This window comes from Epinephelus lanceolatus, chromosome 1 (genome assembly GCF_041903045.1).
Source record: "Epinephelus lanceolatus isolate andai-2023 chromosome 1, ASM4190304v1, whole genome shotgun sequence".
NCBI classification, from domain to species: Eukaryota; Metazoa; Chordata; class Actinopteri; order Perciformes; family Serranidae; genus Epinephelus; species Epinephelus lanceolatus.
In genome coordinates this window covers 13741709-13767786 of record NC_135734.1, presented here as the reverse complement: position 1 = coordinate 13767786, position 26078 = coordinate 13741709, and the positions used below count along the sequence as shown (strand labels likewise).

At 40.1% G+C, this 26078-nt stretch overlaps 2 protein-coding genes across 3 annotated transcripts; one reads left to right on the top strand and one right to left on the bottom strand.

Moving 5' to 3' along the window:
* Positions 1 to 444: 444 nt before the first annotated feature.
* Positions 445 to 17671, bottom strand: ptpdc1a (protein tyrosine phosphatase domain containing 1a). Of its 2 annotated transcripts, XM_033627664.2 has the most exons (10): positions 17466 to 17671; positions 11411 to 11506; positions 8670 to 8841; positions 8226 to 8306; positions 7931 to 8049; positions 5186 to 5323; positions 3990 to 5092; positions 2361 to 2546; positions 1808 to 1918; positions 445 to 1621 (listed from the first exon to the last, which is right to left on the bottom strand). In XM_033627664.2, exons 2-10 carry the CDS (start codon positions 11496 to 11498, stop codon positions 1508 to 1510), a joined length of 2112 nt encoding a protein of 703 aa, XP_033483555.1. In that variant the 5' UTR covers positions 11499 to 11506; positions 17466 to 17671; the 3' UTR covers positions 445 to 1507. The 2 variants fall into 2 exon arrangements, with proteins under 2 accessions (XP_033483555.1, XP_033483554.2); XM_033627663.2 differs by lacking the exons at positions 11411 to 11506; positions 17466 to 17671 and adding an exon at positions 8950 to 9299.
* A 4077-nt stretch (positions 17672 to 21748) lies between these two features.
* On the top strand, positions 21749 to 25871 carry barx1 (BARX homeobox 1). The gene is made up of 4 exons (XM_033627521.2): positions 21749 to 22302; positions 23689 to 23992; positions 24797 to 24881; positions 25336 to 25871. The coding sequence occupies exons 1-4, from the start codon at positions 22101 to 22103 to the stop codon at positions 25501 to 25503; spliced, it is 759 nt and encodes a 252-aa protein (XP_033483412.1). The 5' UTR covers positions 21749 to 22100; the 3' UTR covers positions 25504 to 25871.
* Positions 25872 to 26078: the final 207 nt, after the last annotated feature.

Sequence of the window (26078 nt, the reverse complement as noted above, 5' to 3'; positions counted from 1 at the left end):
GCAAGAGGGTTGCTGGTTCGATTCTGGGCGTGGGAGCCCTTCTGTGTGGAGTTTGCATGTTCACCCCGTGTCAGCGTGGGTTCTCTCCAGGCACTCCAGCTTCCTCCCACAGTCCAAAGACATGCAGATTGGGGACTAGGTTAATTTATAACTCTAAATTGTCTGTAGGTGTGCCCTGCGATAGTCTGGCGACCTGTCCAGGGTGTACCCTGCCTCTCGCCCGATGTCAGCTGGGATAGGCTCCAGCCCCCCCCCCCCCCCCCCCGACCCTCAAGAGGATGAAGATGAATGTTCACACAGTCAATACCTGTTTGAAATGAAATGGGTTTGGATGTTTGACTACTGTGTCAACACCAGGGGGCACACTTCCCTTTCTGCCTGAGTTGTATGTTCAGCTGCAGGTAAGTGATAGACCTCCATAAAGACTCACACACACTCTTCACATAGCTTGCAGTAAGTTGTGTTTAATTCTGTAAGAAGTAGGCCGTTGTAACAATGAAAAAATAGTGCTTATTGAAAATTCGCCACAGTACGACGTCTCATGTCCTTCATATCATTATTATTATCATCAGTGCTCCACATTCACGAGTGTCAGCAGATCTACATTACACTGTACCCATATATGAGGTGAGAGGTGGCCACTGACTCGTCTCAACGGCTACACACACACACACACACACACACACACAGGCGAGGCAATGTTACACACAGCAGCATGACAGTCCAAGCAGAGGCCATTTGAGTTGAGGCAGACAGCATTTTGCTAGATGCAACAGTGGAGGCAGATTGATGTTCGACAAATGCATGTACAACAGAACAGTGCAGTGAGAGGTTTTTTGGTACACACAGTATTAAGATAAAAATTGATTGAAAAAGCAAATGCACTGTGGCCTGTCGAATTTGCATTGCCATAACAGTGGCCACAGTTTGCATTTGACTCTAAGAAAACACTTTACATTCTACATAAACAAAGCAACCTCACAACTTGTCGTCAGGCTATAGTCATTAAACTAACTGCTGCATTTCAAAGATCGGAATAAATAAGACACATCGTAGCATCTGCACAGTGTAAAAACATATTTTGGTTTAAATAAGAAATAACAGCTTTGAAAGCTGAGTTACACATTTAAATAACATTACATCAACATCATGAGAACGTTTCTCAGTCATTTTCCTGCTAGCTAACAGTTCTGTAATAAAAGCAACATCTAGTCCCTTGGAAATATTACAATACAACAGATGACAAACAAATGCGTTCAAAGTGAGCACAGTGGCACATTAACAGAGAGAATGGCAGTGCTTAGAGTCTATTAAGAGCTTTAAAGGAAAAAATGAAATGCTAAACCACTTTACATGGTCTTCAAATATCTAGAAAGACTACAGATTGGCAGATCTCAGCAGTATCTGATGCAAAGAATTGGCTTTAAATACAGTAATGCCCAAAAAATGCGAGTGGAACCCCGTTTGTGAGTCTTCCTCTTGTCAGGCTGGTCCTGTTGAGGCTGCATCAGGAGTCTTCATTCTCCTCCACAGCTTTGTCACACAGCTCATGGAGAATGGGAGTCAGGATTGCTTTCAGTGTCTTGTATAAAGACTCGTTCTTCTCCGCGGCAGGGTCAATCTGAAGAAAAAAGAAAAATTGAGCATAGTGTTACTTCAGGCAGGACACAATGTCAAGCTGAGCTCACATCCCAGCTACATCAGTTGATCTCAAACAGCCAATCAACGGATGGAGCAGCTGATTGACCTAATTTCTGCACGTAAAACATGTTAATAAACTAAGTATAAACTGTCTGTTAATACTCACCTTCGTAAACACTTTTATTAACTGGTTGAGAAAACTAGTCTCCACTTCTTCGGGTGTTGGCAGGAGATGAGCAGCACAGTCAAGGATACACAGCAAAGTGAGTCTGTGGTCCTGGCAGCAGGAAGGAGAAGGATGTACCATGCTATCAGATTACATGGCAACATTTTCACACTTCTTATAAAAGCAATGACAGCATCACATCATATGAATAAAAGACAGTCCAATGGCTTGGATTCAAACTGCTTTAAATATGTGAGTCATAACTAGTAGTGACGTCGCTATCAACCATTTTCTAATTCGCAATGACAATAAAGTGATACATTTTTTTGTACTTTGCATGTCAATAAGGTGCCAGAGTGTATTAAAAAGCATCAATATGGGCTTGTTCATCAAAAAAGTGCCACCCACAATTAAAACAGCATTTAAATATACAAATCACCAGGATTATAATTAGTTTTACAGTGTTACTGGACACTTTGTTACACAGTGTCAGTGTCTGTTATTAGTGTTTGCTTCAGAGATGGATGGTGTGGCAGATACATAACCCAGCTACCTTTTCCAGTGAGTCGAGGGCGTTCTGTGGGTTTACATTTTTCTCACTGAGTGCTTTTACATCCTCACTGCTGATGACTGGATCCTTGAGCTGCTCCAGCCACGACCACATCAGACTGGACAGGACCACAGGATCTCTCTCCATACACAGCCTCTCCCACGCTCCCTCTCTGGAGTTCAGCTCCGTCTGCACATCACAACAAACAGCACTCTGACGATAAACTGATTGAAATGAAGCTTCACTAGGCAAGAAATGCAGCTTTACATCAGGGAAAACAACGGACTGAAAATGTAAAGTTATGGATCTGTCTGTTCATTAATGAACAATGAGCACAGTCTATAAGGGGATGTGATACATGGTAGCTCTGAATTTATGCTGCATTACATGAACTTACATAACACACACTGAACTGTGGAAAAGATATTTTTTACTCAGAACATTAGCTGAAGAGCTGAGCAATGCCACATGGCTCAGTGAAAAGAGGGAGTGCCTCTTTTGCAGCTCTAGATTAAGTGACCTCATGTGACTGGCAGATGTGATCACCAGTTTTACTTTAGCCTTTTTCAGACATGGGATATGCAACACTGCTGCCTGTCATGAAATAAAATAGCTTTTGGAACTCAGATACTGTTGACTTACTTAAATGCTCCTTACAGCTTTATTCAGACATGACCAGACACTTAAAGACAGCTTGCATGATATAAGGAACCTGGTGTGCAACAGTAAGTGATGTAATTGTAGGAAAACATCTCTGAGTTAATTATGATGTCATTAAAGTATTATTTTTTGCTCTAACGTATCATTATGAAGTACATGTCTGTAGCTTAAGAATAATGACACCATCGGTGTTTGGATTGGTTCTCTACCATTCCCTGCAACTCAGTCTGCCACTGGATATGATCTCTCGGGAAAAGGAAGGCTCGATTTACAGCACAAAGGAAGTGCATGAACCATTGTGCAACCAAAATAGGAATAGGATAGGGCTTATCTCTAAGAGAGCTTATGCTCTCTTTAAAGCTGCTGGGCTACCGCTGCCTCAATCAGTCAGTTTGTGTTACTGTGGCTGAATCTGAACTAATCCTTTAAAACACCAAAGTCAAAAAATAACAAACAAACCGATCTAGGCAGTCGAAGACCAACAGCACCCATGTTCAGCAAGGTTAAATTACTGTCTGAAGTTTTTAAATTCCACAGAAAAGGCTGTCTGTTTGGGAAGTATTGAGTACACAGTTTGAACAATGAGACTTGGATTATAGTGCACATGTTGTATGAGAGTTGTAAACAGATGTTTTTATATAATTTTGCTGTTGTTTAACAGGGATGCCTATGACTTCATCAATAATTTCATCAAATTCAGTTTTTGGACTCTTCATTCACTAGAGGCATGAGTGACAAACAGTTTTCTTCATGAATTTAACATAACACAGGGTGAGTAATTGATATACAAATGATTATTTGAGGGGTAAAGTATTTCTTCTCACTGTTAAACACATTACTGTATATCATGTGTGTCTAATTCGTATAAAAATAGGAGTGTCTATACAACATGTTATGGTTTTACAGGAGTATTTTTGTATCACTACATGTTACTACATGGTATATTTGAGAGTATTTGATGAGGTACGCTACCTGCCACATTGAGACCTTCAAGGTAAAATCCTTGTCTGTCAGATCCATGGCCAGAGCTCTGGCCACCAGCAGGCGCCTGCTCTCTGGGGAGAGCTCAGACTGGAGGGTAATGAAGGGAATCTCTCTTGGTGCATCACCTGCTGACACATCCACACCGAGCTGCTCCTCACTGGTTACCAGTTTGCACTTGTTTGATAAGGCTGGCAGGGAGGTGTTACAGTGAGATCTCCTTCTCTGCTCTGACAGATCTAAAGACAAACTCTGATGCCCCCTGTAGAGTTGCTTTTTTGATGAGGGGGATCCCCTGTTTTGCTTTGCGTCTGTATTGGGGTCCTGAATCCTGCGGATAATGTCCTGAGGAGAGAGATCATAAAATCTGGGAGGGACTGAGACTGTAAGGCTGCTGTGAGACAAAGAATGTTTGATCAGGTAGTTTATTGGTTTGTTGCTCTTCAGGTCTCCTAAATGCTGTGATCCAAGTTTGTCAAGGACCGAGTCACTGTAACTGAGGCTCCTGTTGTTGGACAGGGAGGACGGCAGAGGGCTTTCTACATTCTGCTGCCTCCACAGAGGGTCCAGCTCATTATCACTGACAAGAGGTTGATCATGAAGAGGTCTGGACTGCAGAGCAGCTGGACTGAGAGGATTAGATGAACAAGGTGGAACAGGAATCCCCTTCCCCCTCATCTCCTTTCCGAGCTGCTGAAGGGCCTGCTGGGACACAGTCTTCTCCACCTCAGCTGTGAGGTCAGGGATCTCCAACCACTCCTCCTCGATCACCACCTGTCTGTTGGCGGCAATGTCGACGAGGAGCCTGCACACCAGCTGGACGATCTTTGGCACGTTCTTCATCTGTCGAGCCTCGTAGCCGTGCAGCAGGTGGCGCTGCCGAGTAAGGTACTGGGACAAGGTGACAGCACTTGCTTTGGGTTCTGCACAGGAGAAGACGCTTCGGAGAGGAACTAGGAACTGGGCGAACTCCCTGACGCACAGCAGCTGGCCTCGGGTCTGGATGGAGTTGGGCCTCTTGGCTCGCACAAACAGGATGGCTTGGTCAGCGCTCATCCGGGACGTGAAAACCAAGTAACAAGCCAACAACACACCTACATGATGAAAAAAAAAAAAAGGTAATTACAAACCTATTATTTTATAAGCGATTCAGATTTAAGCAATGCCAAATTGCCAGTGTTACAAACCTGTTCTTCCAAGACCGGCATGGCAGTGGACCGCCATTTTCCCCTCCTGGACAGCAAATGACATGACTTTCACCATGTCAAGGATTGTAGTCAGAGATGCCACGCCATAATCCTTCCACCCAAAGTTGTAGTAATAAACTGAAATACACAAAGCCAGAAAAATTCAGAGCTCACAGTATCTACTTAAGTCTTTTTTTAGACATTATAAAACGGAACACTGTTAAGTTAATCTATCTATTAAAAGATTATCTATGGTCAGGCTCATGATGATCAGTAAAAAGAATCAAAATTGATGCAACAGAAGCAGAGATACTGTCTTTTTTCCTTTCCAATGTTCCTCTGTTTTTTACTTTTAAAAATTGTAGTCTTCAGCCCCAACTGATGCCAACTCAAGTGACATAATCAGACTTCACACAGCTCCCTCTGGACACACTAATGGCTTTCTTTTACTTGTTTCACATATGCTGTAGAGCTCTCCAACACCTGGAAACAGACTTTAATGGATAAGTGCATACCTTTAAGTCTGTGTAATGTAAGGACTGTGCTGGCATTAACCCATCCCAACTCCTGCCTCTCATTAATGAGGATAAATTTTATATAATCTCTATATAATATATATGGCATATGACAGTTTTTGGGCAGTGCTGAACATCAGGAGAAGGTGTATGCTGGAGTTTGTGTCAAAGCTGACTTTGGCCTGTAATAAATGTTTTAATACTAAAAACATTTACAATGGAAATGGAGGTTTTTAATCTGGCTTGGGCCAGAAATTACTGTTATGGTTCGGGCTCGGAGAGGCTTGGACAGAAACTACGTGGGTCCATGTTGGGTCAAGCCTGATTTTGTTGGGGCCAAATCATAGCTCTAACTCAGTGCTTATTCAGACATGAAACTGTCATATTAAATTGCCATTATATTTACATAAAGAGCATCATGTCTGAAAGGGACTACAGAGCTGGATTTCTTTTTTTTTTTGATGAAATATCTACACTGAGGGACTGCATGATAAAGACGTACAGCAAAATAACAAGCCATTGTTTACATACTGCAGTCTTTACCGAGTGTCAAATGACAGAAAGCACCATTGAAAATGCAGCTGATGCTTTGATGAGGTTACTTGGGTAAAGATCTCAGGAGAGCTTGTTAGGAAGGAGAATCAAGACTGTCACCCTCCAAAGACATAACATATGTGGAATCCCTTGTTAATGACTTGGTTACTAAGGGTCACATCCGTTCTTGATGAGGGGCAAAACATAAACATTGATGGTCTGGGGAAAATGTTAAATCTACCTTCATCCCTCACCAAATACCTGCTTACTGCTGCACATTCTGATGTACAATTATAAAATACAAATGAAATGTCTTCCATAGAGACTCATTTTTTATCGCTATACTCTAGTCAGTGACCTCTTTGTCTTGTACAAAATAATGTGGAAAGAGCTCCAGTGACTGGTTGGTTCGTCAAGTACCTCATGCCATGAGGGATCATGGAAAGACCGCTTTAAGAATTACTGCAGCAGACTCGTGTAATCTGTTGCAACATGACCTAACACTGAACATCATTATGTCCCTTAGATGCTTTGGGCTTATACTTAATAACCACTATCAGCTTGTTACTGTTTAACTGATTTTGTTTCCATTTTAACTGTTTTACTTATTGATTGATTGAATGTTTTAACTTTTTTTTAAAGATTATTTTCCAGGCTTTTGCCTTTTTTATTATAGGACAACCTGAGAATGACAGGAAGGGGGGGGCAGAAAGAAGGGAGAAGACACGCAGACCGCTGCAAGGACTCAGCCTACCTGAGGCACACACTCTACCAGGTGAGCTACAGCTCGCCCCTGTTTTAACTTATTTTAATTGCTTTTCTTATTGATTGCTTGTTTGTTTGATGTCTTTGTTCATGCTCGGCAAATGTGAAAATGAAGGTCTACCTCAAATGATTCCCCGAGTCATAAATACAGGTTTGAATGAATGAAGCAATGAAAACTGGTTGCCAGGAAACATCGCTAGTAACGTCCAATCAGACAGCAATCAACAATGTAAACACCCTCAGGCCACTACACTTCACAGCTGACAGAAATATGATCAAAACGCACTTTAGCCACATGTTGGAAAGCTGTAAATGCATCTGTCGCTCCAAAATGCAAAGATAAGCTCTACTCCTCCCACAGTGTGGTTACGTCAGTAAGCTGTCCCCTGTAACAGTGGAAGCTGGATCATACAGAAGCACAACAAGCTTCTCATCGATTCAACCACTTGACGCTGTGTTTGGGTGAGGGAACCGGTGAAGATGCTAAAATCTTGCTCGTAGTTCATTAATGTAAAGCATCCATGTGTCTGTGTTAGTTTATGGATAGTTGTTAGCTAGCTAGCGCTTTTTGCTACATTTTAATTGTTGTAATTAAGCTGCTAAAGTGCAGAACTTCTTTTCCTCGAGTTTTTGACAGTTATCACTTACATAAGCAACAGTTACATGTAGCAGGAGGTAGGTCTAAATATTACTCTTAGATGTTAAGGCTTCTTGTGAAATACAATGTATTGTGAGCATGTTCCTGTAACTGTATCAGATCATTCCCATCACATTCATCTTCAGAACATATTCCTTCATTTAGTTCATGTTTATTACAGTCAAAATCACCTGATCTGTATTTCTGAACTACAACTTGATATGTTTATTGGTTTGTGTCCTGTGTTTAGGGATTCTTCAGTATGTGTTGCTGAGGGTGGATATAGAGACTCACCGCCTGCCTCCATGAAGGTTTCAGGTCGATACGTGAAACCGCTCTCCTGCTCCAGTGGGTTGCCACAGCTGGCGTGTTCTCCGGGCCGCTGCAGGTTAATAATGGTCTTCAAACCACACCTGAGCACAGCAACAGGTCTGTGTCACCGTACAGATCACCACAAATCAACACAACATGACATCACAGCACTGCACGTGAGCACTGACAACAACCAACCTCCATTTCACTGTTAATCTAAATGTTAATAAAGAATCAAATAAACCAAATGAGGGATGAAAGAGGGAGACTACTGTACCTTTGAAACTGTTCAATTATATTATATTTCTCTATGATTTCAGTGGAAGGCCTTGCCATAGCTAGCAAGTTGTCAGTAATCCTGTAAGTGGAGAATATGACAAGTTAGGGGGAGGTGTGGTATATACAGCAAAATCATAAAAAATTAAATTGAATTAGGACTGTTTAGCAAGTTAAACACAGCTTTAAAGACCCTTAGAAAAGAGATATTAAATGACCCTGCAAACACACTGATGCAGTTAAACTAAAGCTCTCCCTTGTTCAATGATTCCATTTTACCACCAGATCATACTGCATAACAAAACAAGAACAAATGTATTGGCTTTTTTATGTAATTATTGATGTGGACTTCAGTGACCCGCACAGATTGAGCACAGCACTGAGAGGTAAAGTACATTAACATTGAGGTCTGTGTGAAAGCTAGTGGTAAGACTGGCAAATGTACCAGGACGAGTAGAGTCCTTTGACGGCTTGCTCCTCATCACTCCAGCGAGAGGGGTTCTCATATTTACAGGCTTTCCCTCCACAGGCCATGGAGCACTGCATGTGACCGGGGATGACATGCCTCAAGGTCTCCCCCATCTTGGTGTACTTTGCTGTGGGGACCCTAGTATTGGCTACAGAAAAAACAGGGAAAAAAAAGAAACATAAGAACAATTTGACAAGACTCATTAGTGCTGAGTGCATGCTTTCCTTGTCAAGTCATATTTCTCCAGTGCCGTTACATCTCCTGATCCTGTATTCAGTGGGAGGCTGAGGCTGGTTCACGCTGACAGCCACCATGACTCGGTGGAAGGAGGAGGAGAGGATCTCAAGGGCAGAGTTGCGTCTGCGCTGCAGGACCTTCAGCAGGACGTCCGAGGCTGAGTGCCTGCGGCTGTGCCTCCTCATGCTGCCCATCATCTCCCCGCTTACAGAGTGGCGTCCTCGGTGCCGCTGCATCTCAGAGTGCGGACTGTGCTGCTGCCTGCACTGCGAGAGTCTCTTTACTAACAAAAGCTCCACAGCTCAGTGCCTATGGTGAATCATCACACGACAATGACCCGTTGGCAAAGACAGGCAAATACAACCCATCAGTTCATCAGCAGCATTTGAAGTGTCACCATGACAACCATCTCCAAAGTCGTCAGTGGGAGGTAGATGGGGGCGAATGTTGCACCCACCCACACACACACACACACACACACACCACATTGATCTGAGGCAGGCAGCTTGTAAATGAAAGAGGAAAATGCTGTACTTGCTTGCTTAAAAGGCCACGCATCTGGTGGCGTACAGCCCTGGACACAGAGCATGTACGACTTAACTCTCAACAGCAAAGTGGTTTACATAACACTAATCGCACAAGGATCAGACATTTGATTGAATAACACCATATTAATATGACACATCCTTTTAAACATGCTAGCATTTTTCTAGAAATACATTTGTAGATTATTTTCAGAATGAGTTCACCTTTTTCTATTAACAAATCACAAAGAGAAAATATCAACAATCTATGTAGCAACAAATTCTTATTGATTTTGTCTGATGGCATTCAGTTTTAAAACTGGAACCAGCTGGATATACTAGGTTGTTTCATGGGGCATACATTTTAAAATATCACAGCCTTATTTAAAAAAAAACACATATATTTTTGTATACTTCTTTTGTTTCATTAATAACAAAAGTGCTGTAACAATGTCCCAACTTGTATCACCTGGTTTAAGACAATACTATTTAACTATAATACTGACATTGTGCTTTAAGTCTGCTCGAGCATTCAGCAGCCAGTCCTCCATCAAACTGAAGCCAAAAGGTGAAATGATACTGCTGGCTCTCAGTGTGTGGGAGCAGCAGGCAGACTAACAAACAGCAAAGATGAGAGAGGGCTGCAGCAGAAACCTTTAGATGACTGGACACAAAATCTATTCCACTGAAAATCAGCCATTTGTTTCTGTTCTGTTTCTACCTCTCTTCTTGAATTTGGCTTATAGTCATATAATCAGGACCCGAGGAACACTATTTTTCCTCTGAAATTAAGACTGGAAAAATGTAAAAATTGTGGACAAAATTTGGACTATAAGGGAAATATCACTTAGCTACAGCTGACAAATAGATTTATATTTATAGAATATCCCATTAAGTGTGGTGAAGAAGGGAAATGCTAAATCCAAGTGTCAGTTCTGTAACCAAGTCCCACAAAAATGGCTTTCTCTATGTGGCCTACAGTATTATTATAAAAACATACAACTAAATCATTTATAATGTTCATTTATTTTAGGTTTTCATCACTTACACTCATTACTTACATAACTTACTGTTACATAGTTGGTAGTTTAGGTTGTTAATTGATTTTCAATTATATAAAACAGTTTACTATGATCAAGTTTTCTTTGCTCTTTTTCTTTATTGAGTTAATATTTGGCAAATTTAAAAAAGCACAGATTTATTTTGCATAATGCTTTTCAAAACCAAGAAATTCGCTCCAGAGGAGACACATTGTCAAAAGTATAACTTCAGCTCAGAGTATATCATATAGGTATTAATTATTGAAGCCATATGTAAAAAAAATGCAGAGAATACACTTGCTTCATGAATCCCTATCAGGGTAGCCCATACTGACATGTTTATGTGTATTTAAGAGACCTGACAATGCTTCACAACACCTGTGGCATCCCTGATGACAGATGGCTTATTAACAAAACACTGATAAACAGCATTACTACTAAAAAGATACTGGTGTTTTCTAACACTGATGTAAATAGCGTGGATGGGTGTTAACCTGTAAGGATATCACAACATACTTTAGTATCAATCCTTGTCAGATAATTAATCTACTGTGCCCGTGATCAAGTCTGAAGTATACCACTGTATAACCATCTTACATTCCAATTTACAGTAAACCAGCTACATGAAAAACATCTTCTAATGATAAATAAATCACTTTTGTTCATCTGAAATTTTTGTCCCGGTGCTAGAGCTGACCTGCAAATTGTCACCCTGTGAGCCAACATTAAAAAAAAATATTGTCTGATTTATAATTCATATCTTCTTCAGCATTTCAACATGATATAAAAAGACAATTTATCTACATGGAATCAAACCATTTCAAGTCTACATGCATGTGCTTTTGTTTGCAAAATAAAAAAATACAAAAATCAATCAGCTTTCTTGTGTTGTTTTTGTGTGGCAGAGCTCTCCTACCTGTCTCCATTTCTGTGCTGATCTCTCCACTGCGAGCTCCACTCATGGAGTAAGGCAGGTCACTCAGTATGCTGACACCAGCTGCCATGGCACGGGCTGAAATGTGTGAATAAACATTGTGTGTCAAAGGCTGATGAAAAAAAAATAAAAAATTGAAAAGAAAAACAGCTCACAGAAGCTTTGGTTGTGCTGATAACACAAACAGTGAAAAGGTGCGCACACAAATGAGATATGAGGAGCGTGAGGAGCTGCGTTGCCTGGCAAGACAACCCAGGGGAGAGAGGGAAATGTGCAAAGTGAGCCACCATGTCAGCAGCTCATGTGTCAGTCTGACCACTGCACCTCTGGGAGCAGGTGGGCAGGGCCTGGAGACAACAGTGGGAGCTAGGAGCACATCCGCGATCCAAAGTGCTGAGTTACAAACCGCACTGACTTCAGCATCACCCACACAAAGCAGACAGATCTCCAATTCAATAGGTTTTGACTAACCATTTAGAATATATTAAACTGCATATAAGAGATTAGGCGAAATCACTCCTATTTCATTGGGCTAATGCCACACGTATCAATTATTCAAATTAACACATCCACATGCTACTGTGCAGCTACAGGGCAGTACTTCTTGACTTGCACATCTGATTTATGTAGCCTGATATCAGAGTTGTGTCACACACACCTCTCAGAGTGTCAGCTTAACTCCCGGGACCAACTGTTTCTCACGTTACACCCAAAGCTCTAATGGGCCTCATCACTTGTGCTAACTGGTGTTGCAGGAGTGAAACTCAGCACCTTTACAGCTCCTCACTGTGGTTCATTAACAATTGAGCAGGGTCGCTGCACCTCACATGCTAACTTTTTGATTCCTTGACCTTTTGTTTTTCCTTCCTCTTTGATAAAGTCAAGTAGGGCGGCTTAATCAAAGAGTAAGGGGTGTATAAGAGGCAAAGTTTGGCTTGTTTAATATAAAATGCTTCTAATGCCTACCATACACCAGAGGACTTTGAAAAGCCTTTTGAGATTATTCTTTGGGCTGCTTCCGGTGAAAAATATAACTCCAAACTCCTTTCAAGGAATATGACATATTAACATTTCCTGACATGTCCACAAAAACACATAACTGTAGAAACACAGGATAAAAGGTCATATGTTGACTGTATTTTTGCCAATTCAGCATCAATACATTCCCTACAGATAAAAAATTTACATTTTGGATTTTGTCGCCTCAACTCGCACCAGCCTCTGTTGGTTAGGAGGAGACCGTTAGAATGAAAGGTAAAAATTTAGATTTCTCACTAAAATAAGTGCCAGCAGGTGAATCAGATACACACCGGCTAAAACACCAACCCTCATTCTCCAGAGCACAAGAGAACCGGGACTTGTTAACATTATTGCCTCTACCCTCTATGTTTACTGTCTACCTAGTTTACTGCTTCTTGTTTGGTGCTGGAGAGAGTGTAGCTATTGGTTGTTGACAATGATCACTTCATTGAACTTCACTATTTGCATGAGCCAAGACTGAAAACTTGGGATAACATAAAATATGCATATTTTTGTAAGAACAATCAGACAGGAAAAAGACTAATCTAAGATAGCTCGGACTGAGTTTTATGTCTACCTTACATCAAACAATTGAGATAACATGAGTGCACACCACTGGAAATTTGTCTGCCAAAATGAAATCGCTTGAAAAATTGTTTGGTGTAAGGCCGGCATTAAACTGACAGCATAGAAACAACTTTTCAAAAAGCTGAATGGATTTTTTAATTTTCAAACCTTTAATTATCCTTCCTCATATTGTTTAGAGCAATGGTTCCCCAACTATTTCTGTCATGCCCGCCTTTGTAGGCCAAAAACATGTCATGCCTTGTGGCACACCAGGGGCCCTGCCACCCATTTTGGGAAAGAATGGGCAATGAGTGATTTTTTTTAAAAAAATGTCCTATGATGGTTGTCACATTCACCCCAAAGCCATCCATGTGTTACCATATTCTGCACTGTGCTTTGAATCTGATTTCATCCAACACAATAAATTTTACCATGTTTCAATCTGTAACCAGAAAATGAGTTCTGAGCAGGATCTGCTGTTAAATATTAATTATGTGACACATTACAGAAATGTGTATTTAGTTAGTTGCACACATCATTTTGTTTTTTAAACTTTAAACAATTCACTTAATGTAACACCAAATATTACATACACCAACTGATACAAGTACTTTTAAAACTTCATTTTAAATGGGCCTCTTTCACAGCAGACATGCTGACTTGTCATAGTAGGAAAAACACAGGTGCTACTAATAACATTAATGACAGCTCTGCTCTACTCAAGTGTCCCAGTGAGCCATGACAGTGTGAGAGCCAGCACACACAGTATAGCAGGACCATGAAACCAAGGCAGCTAATGGAAAGTCAGCCACCAGTAATTCTATTTTGTATACTCCTGTGCTACTGTGACAGTATACCTTGAAATATTGTTTTGCTGAACAAAGAATATTTTGGAAAAACCTTAAGAGGGGTACCTGTTTTCACAATAATGAGTCTGAACATTTTATCAATTTATACTTTAAATGTTTACTTGCGAATATACAGAGAAAATTAGCAAACCACTGATTTAATTTTTCTTCAAAATCAACAAACTAATCTACTGTGTCTTAAATTTAACATACAAATAGGTATACTCACATTTACACTTATTCTGAAAATCAATCACCAAATCATTTAAAAGTGCTACTATATTTACTAACGGGGTAAGTCACATATTGTAGTATCAGCCACAAGTAAAAAAAATACTATGTTATATGTTGTCCTTGAGCTCTCATGTAGGCATTTAAGAATCAATCAAACCACCTGAAAGTATTTTTTGTACATAAAGTAGGAATAGGTTAGTTAATGCCAGTACAGTACTTTCTATTATTCAGTCTAAAAAAGACTTTGTATGTACAGTAGGTGACAAAATGTTATGGAAAAACATCTTTTATAACTTCAGAGGCAGGTCACATTTGTGACACTCCTTTTAAGTGTGAGGCTTCTGTAGTCTATGAATAATTGATGGTGTAAAGTTAGAGCCTGTCTTTTTCCATCCGCAACTGTTTTTGGACTTCTTTTACACTGTAATCCACATGTCTTGTTACAAACTAATATGGCACTAAAACCTAGTATGACACTGGCTTAAGTGTTGCCAACATTGCAGCCGGAAAGAAGCCTATCCAATCCGTTGAGCAGTCCGTCCTGCTGGAGCCTGACACCACTTGGCATTGTTTATAGGAAGCTCTTGATAACAAGCTGGTGAGTGAGAAGGTGTTCTTCATGACAAATGTGACGTATGCGCATCAAATATTAACAATTATATGAAAGTGAGCTAATATAGCAACTACAAATAAATCTCTTCACTCAACCACTAATCAAGAACAACTTAACCAATAATACACTTAACACATTTGTGGTTGATCCATACGCTCATGTCCACTGGGATGCCAGTGTGTTGGTGGATATGAGGGAAATGGTGTGAAGGCTGAGAGATATCTTTCAGGGATGCTTCTTATGAGTGTGGGATGTGCGAGTTGTTTCCACTGAGTGTGCTAATAAAGAAATATGGCAGAGGAGATGGTGCGCCTCAAACTATGAGTAACAGTGGCACAAGTGAAATCCCACTCCAAACCTGGACCATGGAGTGCCTTTGGTATTTATGTGTGGCTTAGCAGTTAGTCAGCTGTTCTCACTTGGCATCCCAGGTGTCAGCCTCTTACTAGAAAGCTAAAAAACATTTAAAGTTTAGTAGTATACTATACTAATCATTTCATATGCCCAAAGTCACTTCACATCACCAACTTTTACCACCACACAGGTAGCCAGGGAAAGGGTGTGATGAGGCCTGTGAGTGGGCCATAAAATTCTATTAACAATGTTCCTTTAAAAACCTGTTTATAGGCCTGTAAGGTGATCAAGCCGAGCAAAATGGGGCTATGAAATATAAAGAAATGTACTTAGAAGAAGCATTTGGTAGGGGTAAGTGGGAAAAAATCAATACAGTATAGTAGCATATTTTGCGTGGCAACGTTGTATCAATACATGGATGCCAAGTATCTTTTTGTAAATTATATAAATGATATTGCAAATATAAATTAAATTTTTGGTAGCCTACTAGAAATTAATTGCTTTTCAGTCCACTAGATACATTTTGCTGCAATAATAATGACTGAAGTGAGATAAACAGACTGAAAATTTTAAGATAAAAGAAATGTTGACAAAGTTTCTTCTTAATCTGCAGTTGAAAAAAGGTAATAAATTGCAATATATGTTATTCCAATACTGAGAATATTGGAAAACATTAAAAACTTCAATAATATTGTATCATGACCTAAGTATTATGATAATATCACATTGGGGGCCTCTGGTGATTCCCATCCCTGGTATTTGGTTATATCTAGAAAATTCAATATGTGAAATACACGGCTTAATCTTCTGTTTACAGAACATTTGTGCAAAAAGTCTTGAGTAAAATTGTTTCATTTGTGGATTTTGCTCAGTAAATGAAGGCAATGTTGCACAGAAGATATTGGTTACAGACCATTAACTGGTGTTCTCAGTAGCAAATAAACCAAATCAAGTCAATAAACAAATCATTGCATCAATAGCTAGGCAAACTATAGGAATTGTTCATAACAGACATTTTGTGCTGTGTGTAAAACTCCCTATAAAACAGACAAGATTTTGCAGTAAATTGAGACTTTTATATCATCACAGACTGATTTGTAAGAGCACAATAGTATAGAGTTCAGACTCCCAAATAAAACCGCAGACAGTAAGTATGATACACAGTATAGGGAGTGGATTCAGACACAGCCTCTGACTACCAGGAAAAGCACAGGCGTATTTACTGACATTATTCCTTGTTACGCTGAATTAAAGTGTGCCAGGTCCAGGGCCTAGAATAATAGATTTGTCTCCCTTCTCAGGATGCATATAATAAGGCCATGTTACACAAACTGCCTCTGAAGGTCTAGTGTGTTGGATTTAGGGGCATCTATTCGCAGAAATGGAATATAATGTTCATATGCTCTCATTCGTTTTTAATCGCCTAAGGGTCACCTCAGACCCACCTGTCTTTTGTCTGCACCCTCATCACCCTCACCTTAAACCATTATTAAACTAGATTATTTACTAAGAATGGAAGAGTATAAAAAAGGACTGTTTGGACAACAAGACTATTTGACCACTGAATGCACATGTCCTGGTACTGAACACTGCTAATTCACTGTTTAATGTAATTTGCTTGTTTCTTTTATGTGAGACTTGTTATGCTGGTGTCCTGGCCAGAACTCCCTTGTAAAAGAAATGCTGAATCTCAGTGTGAATATTCCTGATAAAATATAGGTTAGCCCAATTAAAATAGCATGCTGGCTTCCTGACGTGGCGCATCTGCATACTCACTGGAAAAGAGCCAGCATTAATGTTATTAGTCAGAACTGTGTTTTTCAGAGTGTGTCAGTGACAAAGGTCTGTCACAGGAGCAAAGGTGTTTACAAATCTTGGACACAGGACTGACGTTAGACTACATATTCTCATTTAAGTAAAATAATGGTGAGGGAAAACACACTGGTTCGTACGCAAGGCTAACGTTATGTCTGTTATATAGAGCACGAATGGCCCTCCTCATAGTGACACCACCTATCACCACCGCTTACTAAGTTACAGGTGTGAAATGAAGCAGAGAGCTTGTTGATAAGCAGCATACAACTCAACGTTTTGCCACCTGTCTGTCTGAACGTTAACGTTACTGGCTGCACTAACATTACCGTTAGCTCTGTTATTAACACCCGATTATATGTTTATTGGCTTCGCATAAAGCTCACGGACATTGCTTAAGTGTCAAGTTTTAAAGACACAGCACTTATAAAGACTGACATTAAGTCGACTTGTTGGGTGTTGTGTAACGCCGGCCCCTGCAGCAGTGTCTGGTGCTGATGCTGCAAGCTGAACACTTAACGCTAGCTAATTAGCTTACCGTACTGTATTAACCGCCGCTAGCATGCTAGCTCCAGAAGGCCCGACTTACCGTTTTCCTGTCGTCTGAGTCCGAGGCTGTCTTCACACTATCTGGCACAATAGGTTCATCTCTCTGAAGTCGTTGTCGTCTTATCGCTGGCACGTAGTAAACCGGGGTTTTCTTTGAGCCACATCATTTGGTCCGCTAAGTGCAGCTAGCTAACTAGCTAACTTAGCAACCTGACATGTTGTCGTGTAGAGCGGCACAGTTACGTCATGTGACCACAGAGAGAGCTCCGTTAACACTGTGTAATTATCGTTTATCGAAAAGTACTGAGTGTTTTTGTATGAATAAAAATGTTTTTTCGCTTTTCTTACACAATAAAGTGAGTTATTTGGTGGTGAAATTCTCTATTCACTATTCTGTTTCTGTCACACAGCTCTGAAACAGCTGTATGTCGACACTTACCCTGATTTTTTCCCGTTCTTCTGTAAAAGAAAAATAATAATAATTGAGTTTTAAAATTAGATTAAATTATTATTATTTTAAAAAAAACCACACAATTAAAACAATATTTGCGGACTGAGTCTCTGGCACTTGAGTTACAAAATGACCTTAGACTACATTTTGTGCTCAGTTGCTATTCATTTTATCTTTTACTATTGGTTCTTTGCTCTCATGCAGACTTGTCCAGTGGTCATCCTGAGAAATAAGGAAACAGATGTTTACTTGGCATTGGGGGTTTTGTGTGTGTTTATGGGTAGGCTATGTTTGAAGGTAAATGCTTTTCAAATAACAATTCATTAATATCTAATATTTAACATAACAAGGGCCCAGTGTGTGGCTGCCAATATGACTGCTCCCTATAACAATGAAGATCCCTGCATAAAAGAGATGACAGCTCAGAGCATCATTTTCTAAAGTCCTCTGGTGCAGCCTAGTGGCAGTTTATGCTGTTGAGTTGTAAAGAATATTTACTGTACATTAATATAAAACACGCAATTGGAAAACTGCTTATATTTATTACTTCTTTTTTGGTACAAAACATAGGCTGGGATTTATTAACATAAATGTTGAAATGTGCAAGTCTTTTAATTCACAGTGTGGATCAGAAGGATCTATTATTCACAGAATTCCTCTTAGATTTTGGTCATAAAAGCTGAAGTTATACACTGACTTTGTCACTGAAAGAAGCAAACTTTGGACCTTCAAAGGAAGCACCTCATGTCTGTAGGATGTTACCACTCAGTGTTGACACCCTTCAAACTAATGAAGGAAAGGGAAGAAGAATGCTGCCTGGATTCTGTTGAAGACTGACATGCTGCATGTTAGAGATGCATTATGTTGGTGTGCTTTATACTTCACATTTAGAACCTCAATTAGATCAAACACAATCCCATAATATTCTGATGTAGTCCCAGGTCTTATGGTACAAAAGGGTGACCTTTCTGAGAGTGTAGCGAACAAACAGCTAAGCAAGCCTGTCATTCATTTTCAGTACAGAGAAATTGTGGGCCAATGTCCACATGCATACTGTAATACTTGTTAAGGCCACTCAAAATAGTACAACTGCTCTGGGATTTTAGATTTAGTGGGCAGAATCACAAACCAGGAAGAATGTGCAAGATTAGGGTATATTGGCACCAATTTATCAATAGTCGTGAGTTAAGGTGAAAACCGTCCCCAAGTTCATCTTCATAGGACCTGGTTTTGTTGCAAGTGTTAGTATAATGAAATAAAAGTAAGAAGATGAACAAGATACCTTAGGTAACTTCAAGATTCCCTCCAGACATGTTAACACACCATTGTGAATAACACTTTGCATCTTGACCTTAGTAAATGATAGAATTACACACACGCCTTCTCCCTCATTAAAACAATCCAGAATATTTGACTGTGCAAATATTGTTTATTTCAAGCGTTTCAAACTGCTGGAGACCATGTGCCAGTGAAAAGTCCGTTCTCTTTGTGCCCTGGAGGCTCATGGTTTCCACGTTACTTTTGTGGCCAATCCTGATTGGCTCCAAACTAGTTGTGATGTCACAAAATCCTGCAGGTACATCCAGGTGTTAAACTGAGATGTAAGGAGAGCACAAAGAAACATTTGCTCTTCAGCAGATGAATATAAAGACATCAGACTCTGCATGTACATCATTCTGCAAAGTGATTCCCAAACTTCAAACACATTTCATATATAAGAAAAAGGATAAATACATCACATTATACAAATATACAAAAACAAATACATACAACCAAATTTACAGGAAGAATAAGCTTCTGTTAAATGTGTTTATTGTACATTATGTCAAACATTTCAGGAATGTTACAAGGTGTGAGAAATGCAGTTGGTGGTTTTGAAGTAGTGTGCAAACATGCATACTATAGTGTGCACAAGTATTTGAATGCAGTGTTGGAACAGTTTGTAAGTGGAAGATGATCATAGCAAGGGCTCTGGCCCAGAGAAAGGAGCTGTGGAGATGGCTCTCAAAGCACTTAAAGAGAACACCCCCTGGAAACTCTCCTTGCAATCTCAGGAGTGACCACCAGAGGAAGATATATTCAAACAAAGAAGATAAAAATATACTTGTGGCAACATGTTTTAACAACTTGAGCAAATCCATTATTGTAGATTACTAGTTCTTCCAGAGGACAAGATTTTCACAATTTAAGTTTGGATTTTTTTTCGACTTTTCAGACTGTTTAGTGGAAAAAAAGAAGAAAGAAACATGTTTTAAGTTGCAATTAAAGAGACAGGTCTTTTCCGGTGTATTAAAATACCAATCTGACTACGATTCCCATGAACCATTTCACTGATCATTTTCAAATATAAGAGCAGTGACAGCTCATTTGAACAGGGCAAGGGCAGCATTTATTTTAAACTTCAGATTAGTGTTTTTGTTTTCCTGACTTTGTGTTATAATTGCATAAGGCATATTCTTTTGGTAGATTCATGCTTTTTCATACTGTACAAAACTGCTCTTTATATACGCTATACAGTATAAGATATAAAACCACTATTAATCCCATAATTCTCCTGTTCTGTTGGTACATACGTTTGTGCCTTTGTTAAACATGGTTAGTGTAAAATATCCTATTTATATCATATAATGCTCTTTACCCATTGGATAACACATGGTGATACAATTTTTAGAAATTTCTTTTCTCCAGACTTTCACTCCTGTCCCTAAAGGGGTCTACTGTTTAGTACTTTATCATTTAGGTAGCACTGTTCTACACTTAAACTGCAGTAGGCTTCTCAGTTGCATATATATTGCCTTCCTCCCTCACAACATGCTATTTTATGCTGCTTATACTGGATACCATTTTTGAGATCTAAGTTATTTTTGTTCCAGATATATTCAGTGATGTGTTAGAAGTGGTATTTGCACCCAGCAGTTTATGGGTATTATAGTCCTGTTGTATACTGTGTCATATTTTAATAAAAAGGTTCAACACGAGATTTATAAAGTAAAAAATCTAATTAGACCACCAGCTTTGAAGCATCCAAAGGTTCTTTAAGGTTTTCAGCTCCGAGGTTGACTTTAGATGGCCAGAGCTTTTTCTCAAAGTAGCTCTGAGACATGCTAAAAATATGCTGTGGGAGATATTTCACAATTTTTTGAGCCAAATAACCGCAAAGGAAAGAATCCCAGAGGTGCTCTGGCGTGGGTTTTTTGACCTCTAGAATGAAATATTTTCCCTTGAGCTGCTTCAGTGGCTTCACTGGGCCTGACAGCTTGATACCATCAGCTGAGGTCTGATTAGTCTGTAATGACTTTGCATCATTTATACATCATTTAGGCAATAATCACGTCATATTACATCACCACAAGGGCTGGGTTATCAGAAAAAAAGATACTGATAATTTTCTTGGCAGAAACATGTACACTTAACCTGAGAACTCCTGTGTGAAGCTAAAGGCATGTAATGAAACATTCAATGACCTAGTGGATACTGAATGTAGCATGCAATGCCCTGATATAGACAAATCTTCACATAATAATAATAATAATAATAATAATAATAATAATATGATAATGATAATAATAATAATAAACGCTTTGATCACTGCCTGTTTTAATTTTAACTTTACCTTTTAACCTGAGCTTCCTCATCATCTTCATCAAACCCATGCCCTATATCTCACAAAGTCACCTGCAGGGGATTTGAAATTTCCTTCCTTATTTTCTTCCCTTTTGCATATAAATCCATGCAGGACAAGTGCGGCTTTGCATGTAACTTTGGCTCAGTCAGTGAAGGCAACGTGCAGACAAACTCGGAGAAGAGGTGGAGCTATGACGAGACTCATAAAACCCAAAGCTTATTCCTCAACTCACTGCCAAGGTGACGCGCTCAGCGGCTGACGAATAGATCCGACCTCCGCGGCGCGCACACACAGCGAGTGTGGGCATGAACACGGGCCGGGCTCGGGAATTTTTGGTCAAAGGTTTGCTCTCGGTTCCACATTTCTTCTCCACTAACAATCAACTCTGAGCAGAAGTTACGCGTAAATCTCTCACAGGACGCACAGACAGAGAGGCAGAGAAGTCGGCTACCTGAACTTGACCTGAGGATAACTTTGATCCACAGTGTTGCTTTCCGGACTACAGAGGCACCTCAGAGGGAATATGACAGCTGGCCACTGAAGGAGTGATAATCGGTGTACGCGCTTGGTGTCTCTTGAGGTGACCGCACGGCCACATAATGCAGCATCCTTTGGACATGGGGGCGCATTACTATCCTCCGGAAGTTCACCCTGACCACAGAACCCATCGCTACAGGAGTTTCATGATAGAGGAGATCCTGACTGATCATCCGGAGCACAAAGCGTCGGCTCCGGCCGGGGAGCTCCTTAAATTCGGTGTACAGGCTCTCCTGTCCACCCGGCCTTTCCATAACCAACTGGGTAAGAGACGCGGCTGTGAGAGGATGAATGAGTAACAGATCGAGACAATGAGCGTGGTTACATGCTGGGAAAACTGGAAGAACAGAAAATAATAACATAATGAATTCTGAGGGGATTATTAATGATAAAATAGATTTAAAATTAGGATTAGGCCTATATTTAACTGAACAAATAAAGCGAGTGCGTATTTTATTCCTGATTTTTTTTTAAAAAGTGTTTTTCAAGGAAAGATCATTTCCTAACAAATAACTTTTGACGCATGTAAGACTGTTTTTTTTCAGAATCCAGTAATAACTAGCGAGTTGCAATAATAAAGCAAAAATCAGATATAACCGAAATTATTGAGTAAATGTCGCAGTTACAGGAAATAACCGGGATAAATTCAATTGGAATGTTAAGCAGTGGAAATGTCTGATTTTATTTGTATTTAGAAAAATACATAACGGTTAAAAGCAAGCATAAATAGCCTTTGTGATAATAATATTAGTTTTAAGTTGCGTGCGTAAAATGTGGATAATAGCCGGATGTCTTCTCAAGCGAAGAAAAAAACATGATGGGGAGATGTTGCAATATTTAGTCGTGTTCCTGGTTTTAAAAATAAAATAATAGAAACAATGATTTAAGATAATAACAATAATGAAAAAAAATGCAATACTTTATTTGGCCAAAATGTGTCCAGGCTATCAGAGTGCAACCTACTGTGCGTAATTTTCTTTTCTTTCTTTTTTTAATTGAAATGTCCGGAGTCACAGAGGTACAACACCCTCTGATTATAAATCTAATTTACATGTCAACACCTGAAATTATAATTTAACGTCAATAACCGTTTGTGTGGAAAAGGCGTGGCGCTGTCCATCACATGCTTTTATTTGTTTAATGATGAAATCAGGTGCCTTATTTGAATTAAAGACACAATCATATATCCAAATCTGTTTTTAATAGAACCTGATGACAGCCTATATATAAATACATATAACAAGACAGTACACAGGTCTTATTTTAACGTCTCAGGCCAATCAAGTTTACAATAAGGCCCCGTATCACTACAGAGTTTCGCCTAACTTCAGGTTCATATTGATCATGAGTGCGTTATGAATATATTTGCTCCTGATCCATCAGCTGTAGTTGTGAGATTTTTGATTCCTGTGTGGAAGCAACACGGCCCTGAACTCTAACCTTAGAAGTCTGTAAAGTTCAGATGTTTCTGTAGACGACTGTAGAGACAGTCACATATCATAACATTCAGTAAAATTAAGCCCATTGATCCCTGGTGTGTCCTGTTCCAACTTAAACTAACCTAAACTATCTGTAAACCGTGACCTGAGTTCAGTTTCTGAAACCAACCCCTCTGTCTGTGTGTCTTTGTTCCTCCTCTGGTCTATCCAGTCCTCAAAGCCGACCAGACCAGCCTCCTCAAGTTCCCCATGTCCCCGCTGTCCTGCTCGCTCGGCTCTCCGCTCGGCTCCCCGCTCGGCTCCCCTCTGCTGTCCGCCGCTTCGGGCCTGCAGCTCGGCGCTGCGTCTCACCACCTGCCGCTGGACCTGCACCTCCGCGGGAAGCTGGAGCACGGAGGCGACGGAGGCAGCAAGACCAAGAAGGGCCGCCGGAGCCGCACTGTGTTCACCGAGCTGCAGCTCATGGGGCTGGAGAAGCGCTTCGAGAAGCAGAAGTATCTGTCTACGCCTGATAGGTGGGTCCACAGTGTGTGTGCTGAGCAGGGCTGCAGACAGTTTTACTGAGGCCGACATTTGACTAGACAAAAACATGTAGCTATTTTTATTTGTATATTCATTATTACTTGGACTTTTTCCCCTTTAACAGTTTAAACTGTACTTTCTGTAGATGCTATTCCCCAACAGTGATGTGTAAAATCTTTTTTGCACTGCTAATAAAATAGCTATACTTTTATTTTGTTGGTTAAATGTAAGTATATGAGGTCTAAAAATACTGGGAGAAACTTCCCCATGTTGCTAATTCTCACGATTTCACAAAAAATACACAGGACATGACCTCAGTATTTTCAGTGGTAGCTACATTATGATTCAAAGCATAAGTGTAGATTTTGGGGGGAACACAAGGGATACATCCCTCTCAGTAGTTAGAACATGTGCATTTATCCCCCACCCGATAAAAATACAAAACCAGGAGAGAACTTTTATTTTGACAAAATGAAAAACATTTCCACCATAAAGTGATGCAGATAAGGCACAGATTGGTGCATAAAAAATCACCAGAATGCAGGAAATTAAGTGTTTAATGCTCATAATTTTCTGGCACAGAGTGTCCCTCCCCTCAATTTTGAAACTAAACCTATGCCCCTTGAGGTAGCCATGAATATCTCACAGCGTCCCTTTAAGTTTCTACTAAAATGACATGGATTTGACAGTTTATTTTGCTATGTTTTTAGAAAACCATTTGCCCATACAGAAAAAAATGTTTGCAAAAGCTTAACCTGATTGGGAATAACTGATTTTATCGTATTTGTTCCTCACAGAATAGACCTGGCGGAGTCGTTGGGCCTCAGTCAGCTGCAAGTGAAAACATGGTACCAGAACAGAAGGATGAAATGGAAGAAAATTGTAAGTTATTCTTCATTATGATTATGATTATGATGATAAAAACCAAGATGATGATGATGGTGATGTGGTGGTGGTTATTTTATGAAGTCAGGCCTACAACAACAGTGCAAACAAGAACAAAGAACAAGAAACAGTTTTGCTTTGTGTGATTTCAGCAGATGTTGATGGAAAGCGTAGCTCAGTAGAACGGGTTGACACTGACTCAGACTGAAATGTATACTCAACCCTGCATACACGAGGGCCACATTAGATGAGTTTAGAGTAAAGGCCTGTGTTATATCTTTGCATTTAGTTCATAATGGAGAATATGCAGCATAACTAAACTGAAAATATGCTATTTAACATTTGTGTTGGTGTGATGACTAGAGGTCACACAGGTCACCTCTCTTTTTTATCTTAACTTGCATTACAGTCTGTAGTTGAGCTGACTTTTCTGCCTACGTTTAACCTGCAGGTGTTGCAGGGAGGAGGCCTGGAGTCACCCACGAAACCAAAAGGCCGCCCAAAGAAGAACTCCATCCCCAGCAGCGAGCAGCTCTCTGAACAAGAACGATCCACCGCCGACACTGACCGCCAGTCTGAAGGCTCGAGCTCCCACTTAGAGAGCACTCAGGAGGAATGACCCAGCAGATATCTGACTCTATACACAGAGCCTCTGGGACGCTCAGGATGGAGCCAGACTGTAAAATGGAGCGGAGAGGATGTTCTGACGCTCCTCGAAGCTGGACCGTCTTTGTGCAGACTCCAAAGACTTGCAGGCCCCGCAGGAGCCTGAACTGTACAAGCCGACATCCTCCAACAGCCATGTGTTTTTTTGTCGTAGCCCTACCATGCATTCCCTCATGATGAACTTGCTGCTGTTGAAGAGGGAGCTCAAACCTTTGCAGTAGGTCTAAACTTTATATTCTATGGATCCACTCTCACTCATCTGTTGTTGCATTCCCTTTGTGTAACTATGCTATGTTTAATTATTAAATATATTTTCACTAATACTGTTCTCTGTTTATTATAAGGGACACAGGCTCGTGATAAACTATTAATCCAGTGTGTACGGCACAAGTGAATATGGTGATGGTGATGGTGATGGTGATGGTGGTGGTGACAGCTCATCAGTCTCACACACTTGTTTTCACATAGTTCAGGGCCTAATATGGTTACGTATCCTCACAACAAGAAAAATGTTTCATTGATTGCTGA

Bases quoted from the DNA above. Each gene is read 5' to 3' on its own strand.
- ptpdc1a (XM_033627663.2), bottom strand. From the start codon at position 9,166: ATGCAGCGGCACCGAGGACGCCACTCTGTAAGCGGGGAGATGATGGGC. The intron at 2,547-3,989 runs GTAGCGTACCTC...TGTGATGTGCAG, and splicing joins TGAAGGTCTCAATGTGGCAG to ACGGAGCTGAACTCCAGAGA. The intron at 1,622-1,807 runs GTGAGTATTAAC...TTTTTTCTTCAG, and splicing joins TAATAAAAGTGTTTACGAAG to ATTGACCCTGCCGCGGAGAA.
- barx1 (XM_033627521.2), top strand. From the start codon at position 22,101: ATGCAGCATCCTTTGGACATGGGGGCGCATTACTATCCTCCGGAAGTT. The intron at 22,303-23,688 runs GTAAGAGACGCG...TGGTCTATCCAG, and splicing joins GCCTTTCCATAACCAACTGG to TCCTCAAAGCCGACCAGACC. The intron at 24,882-25,335 runs GTAAGTTATTCT...TTTAACCTGCAG, and splicing joins GGATGAAATGGAAGAAAATT to GTGTTGCAGGGAGGAGGCCT.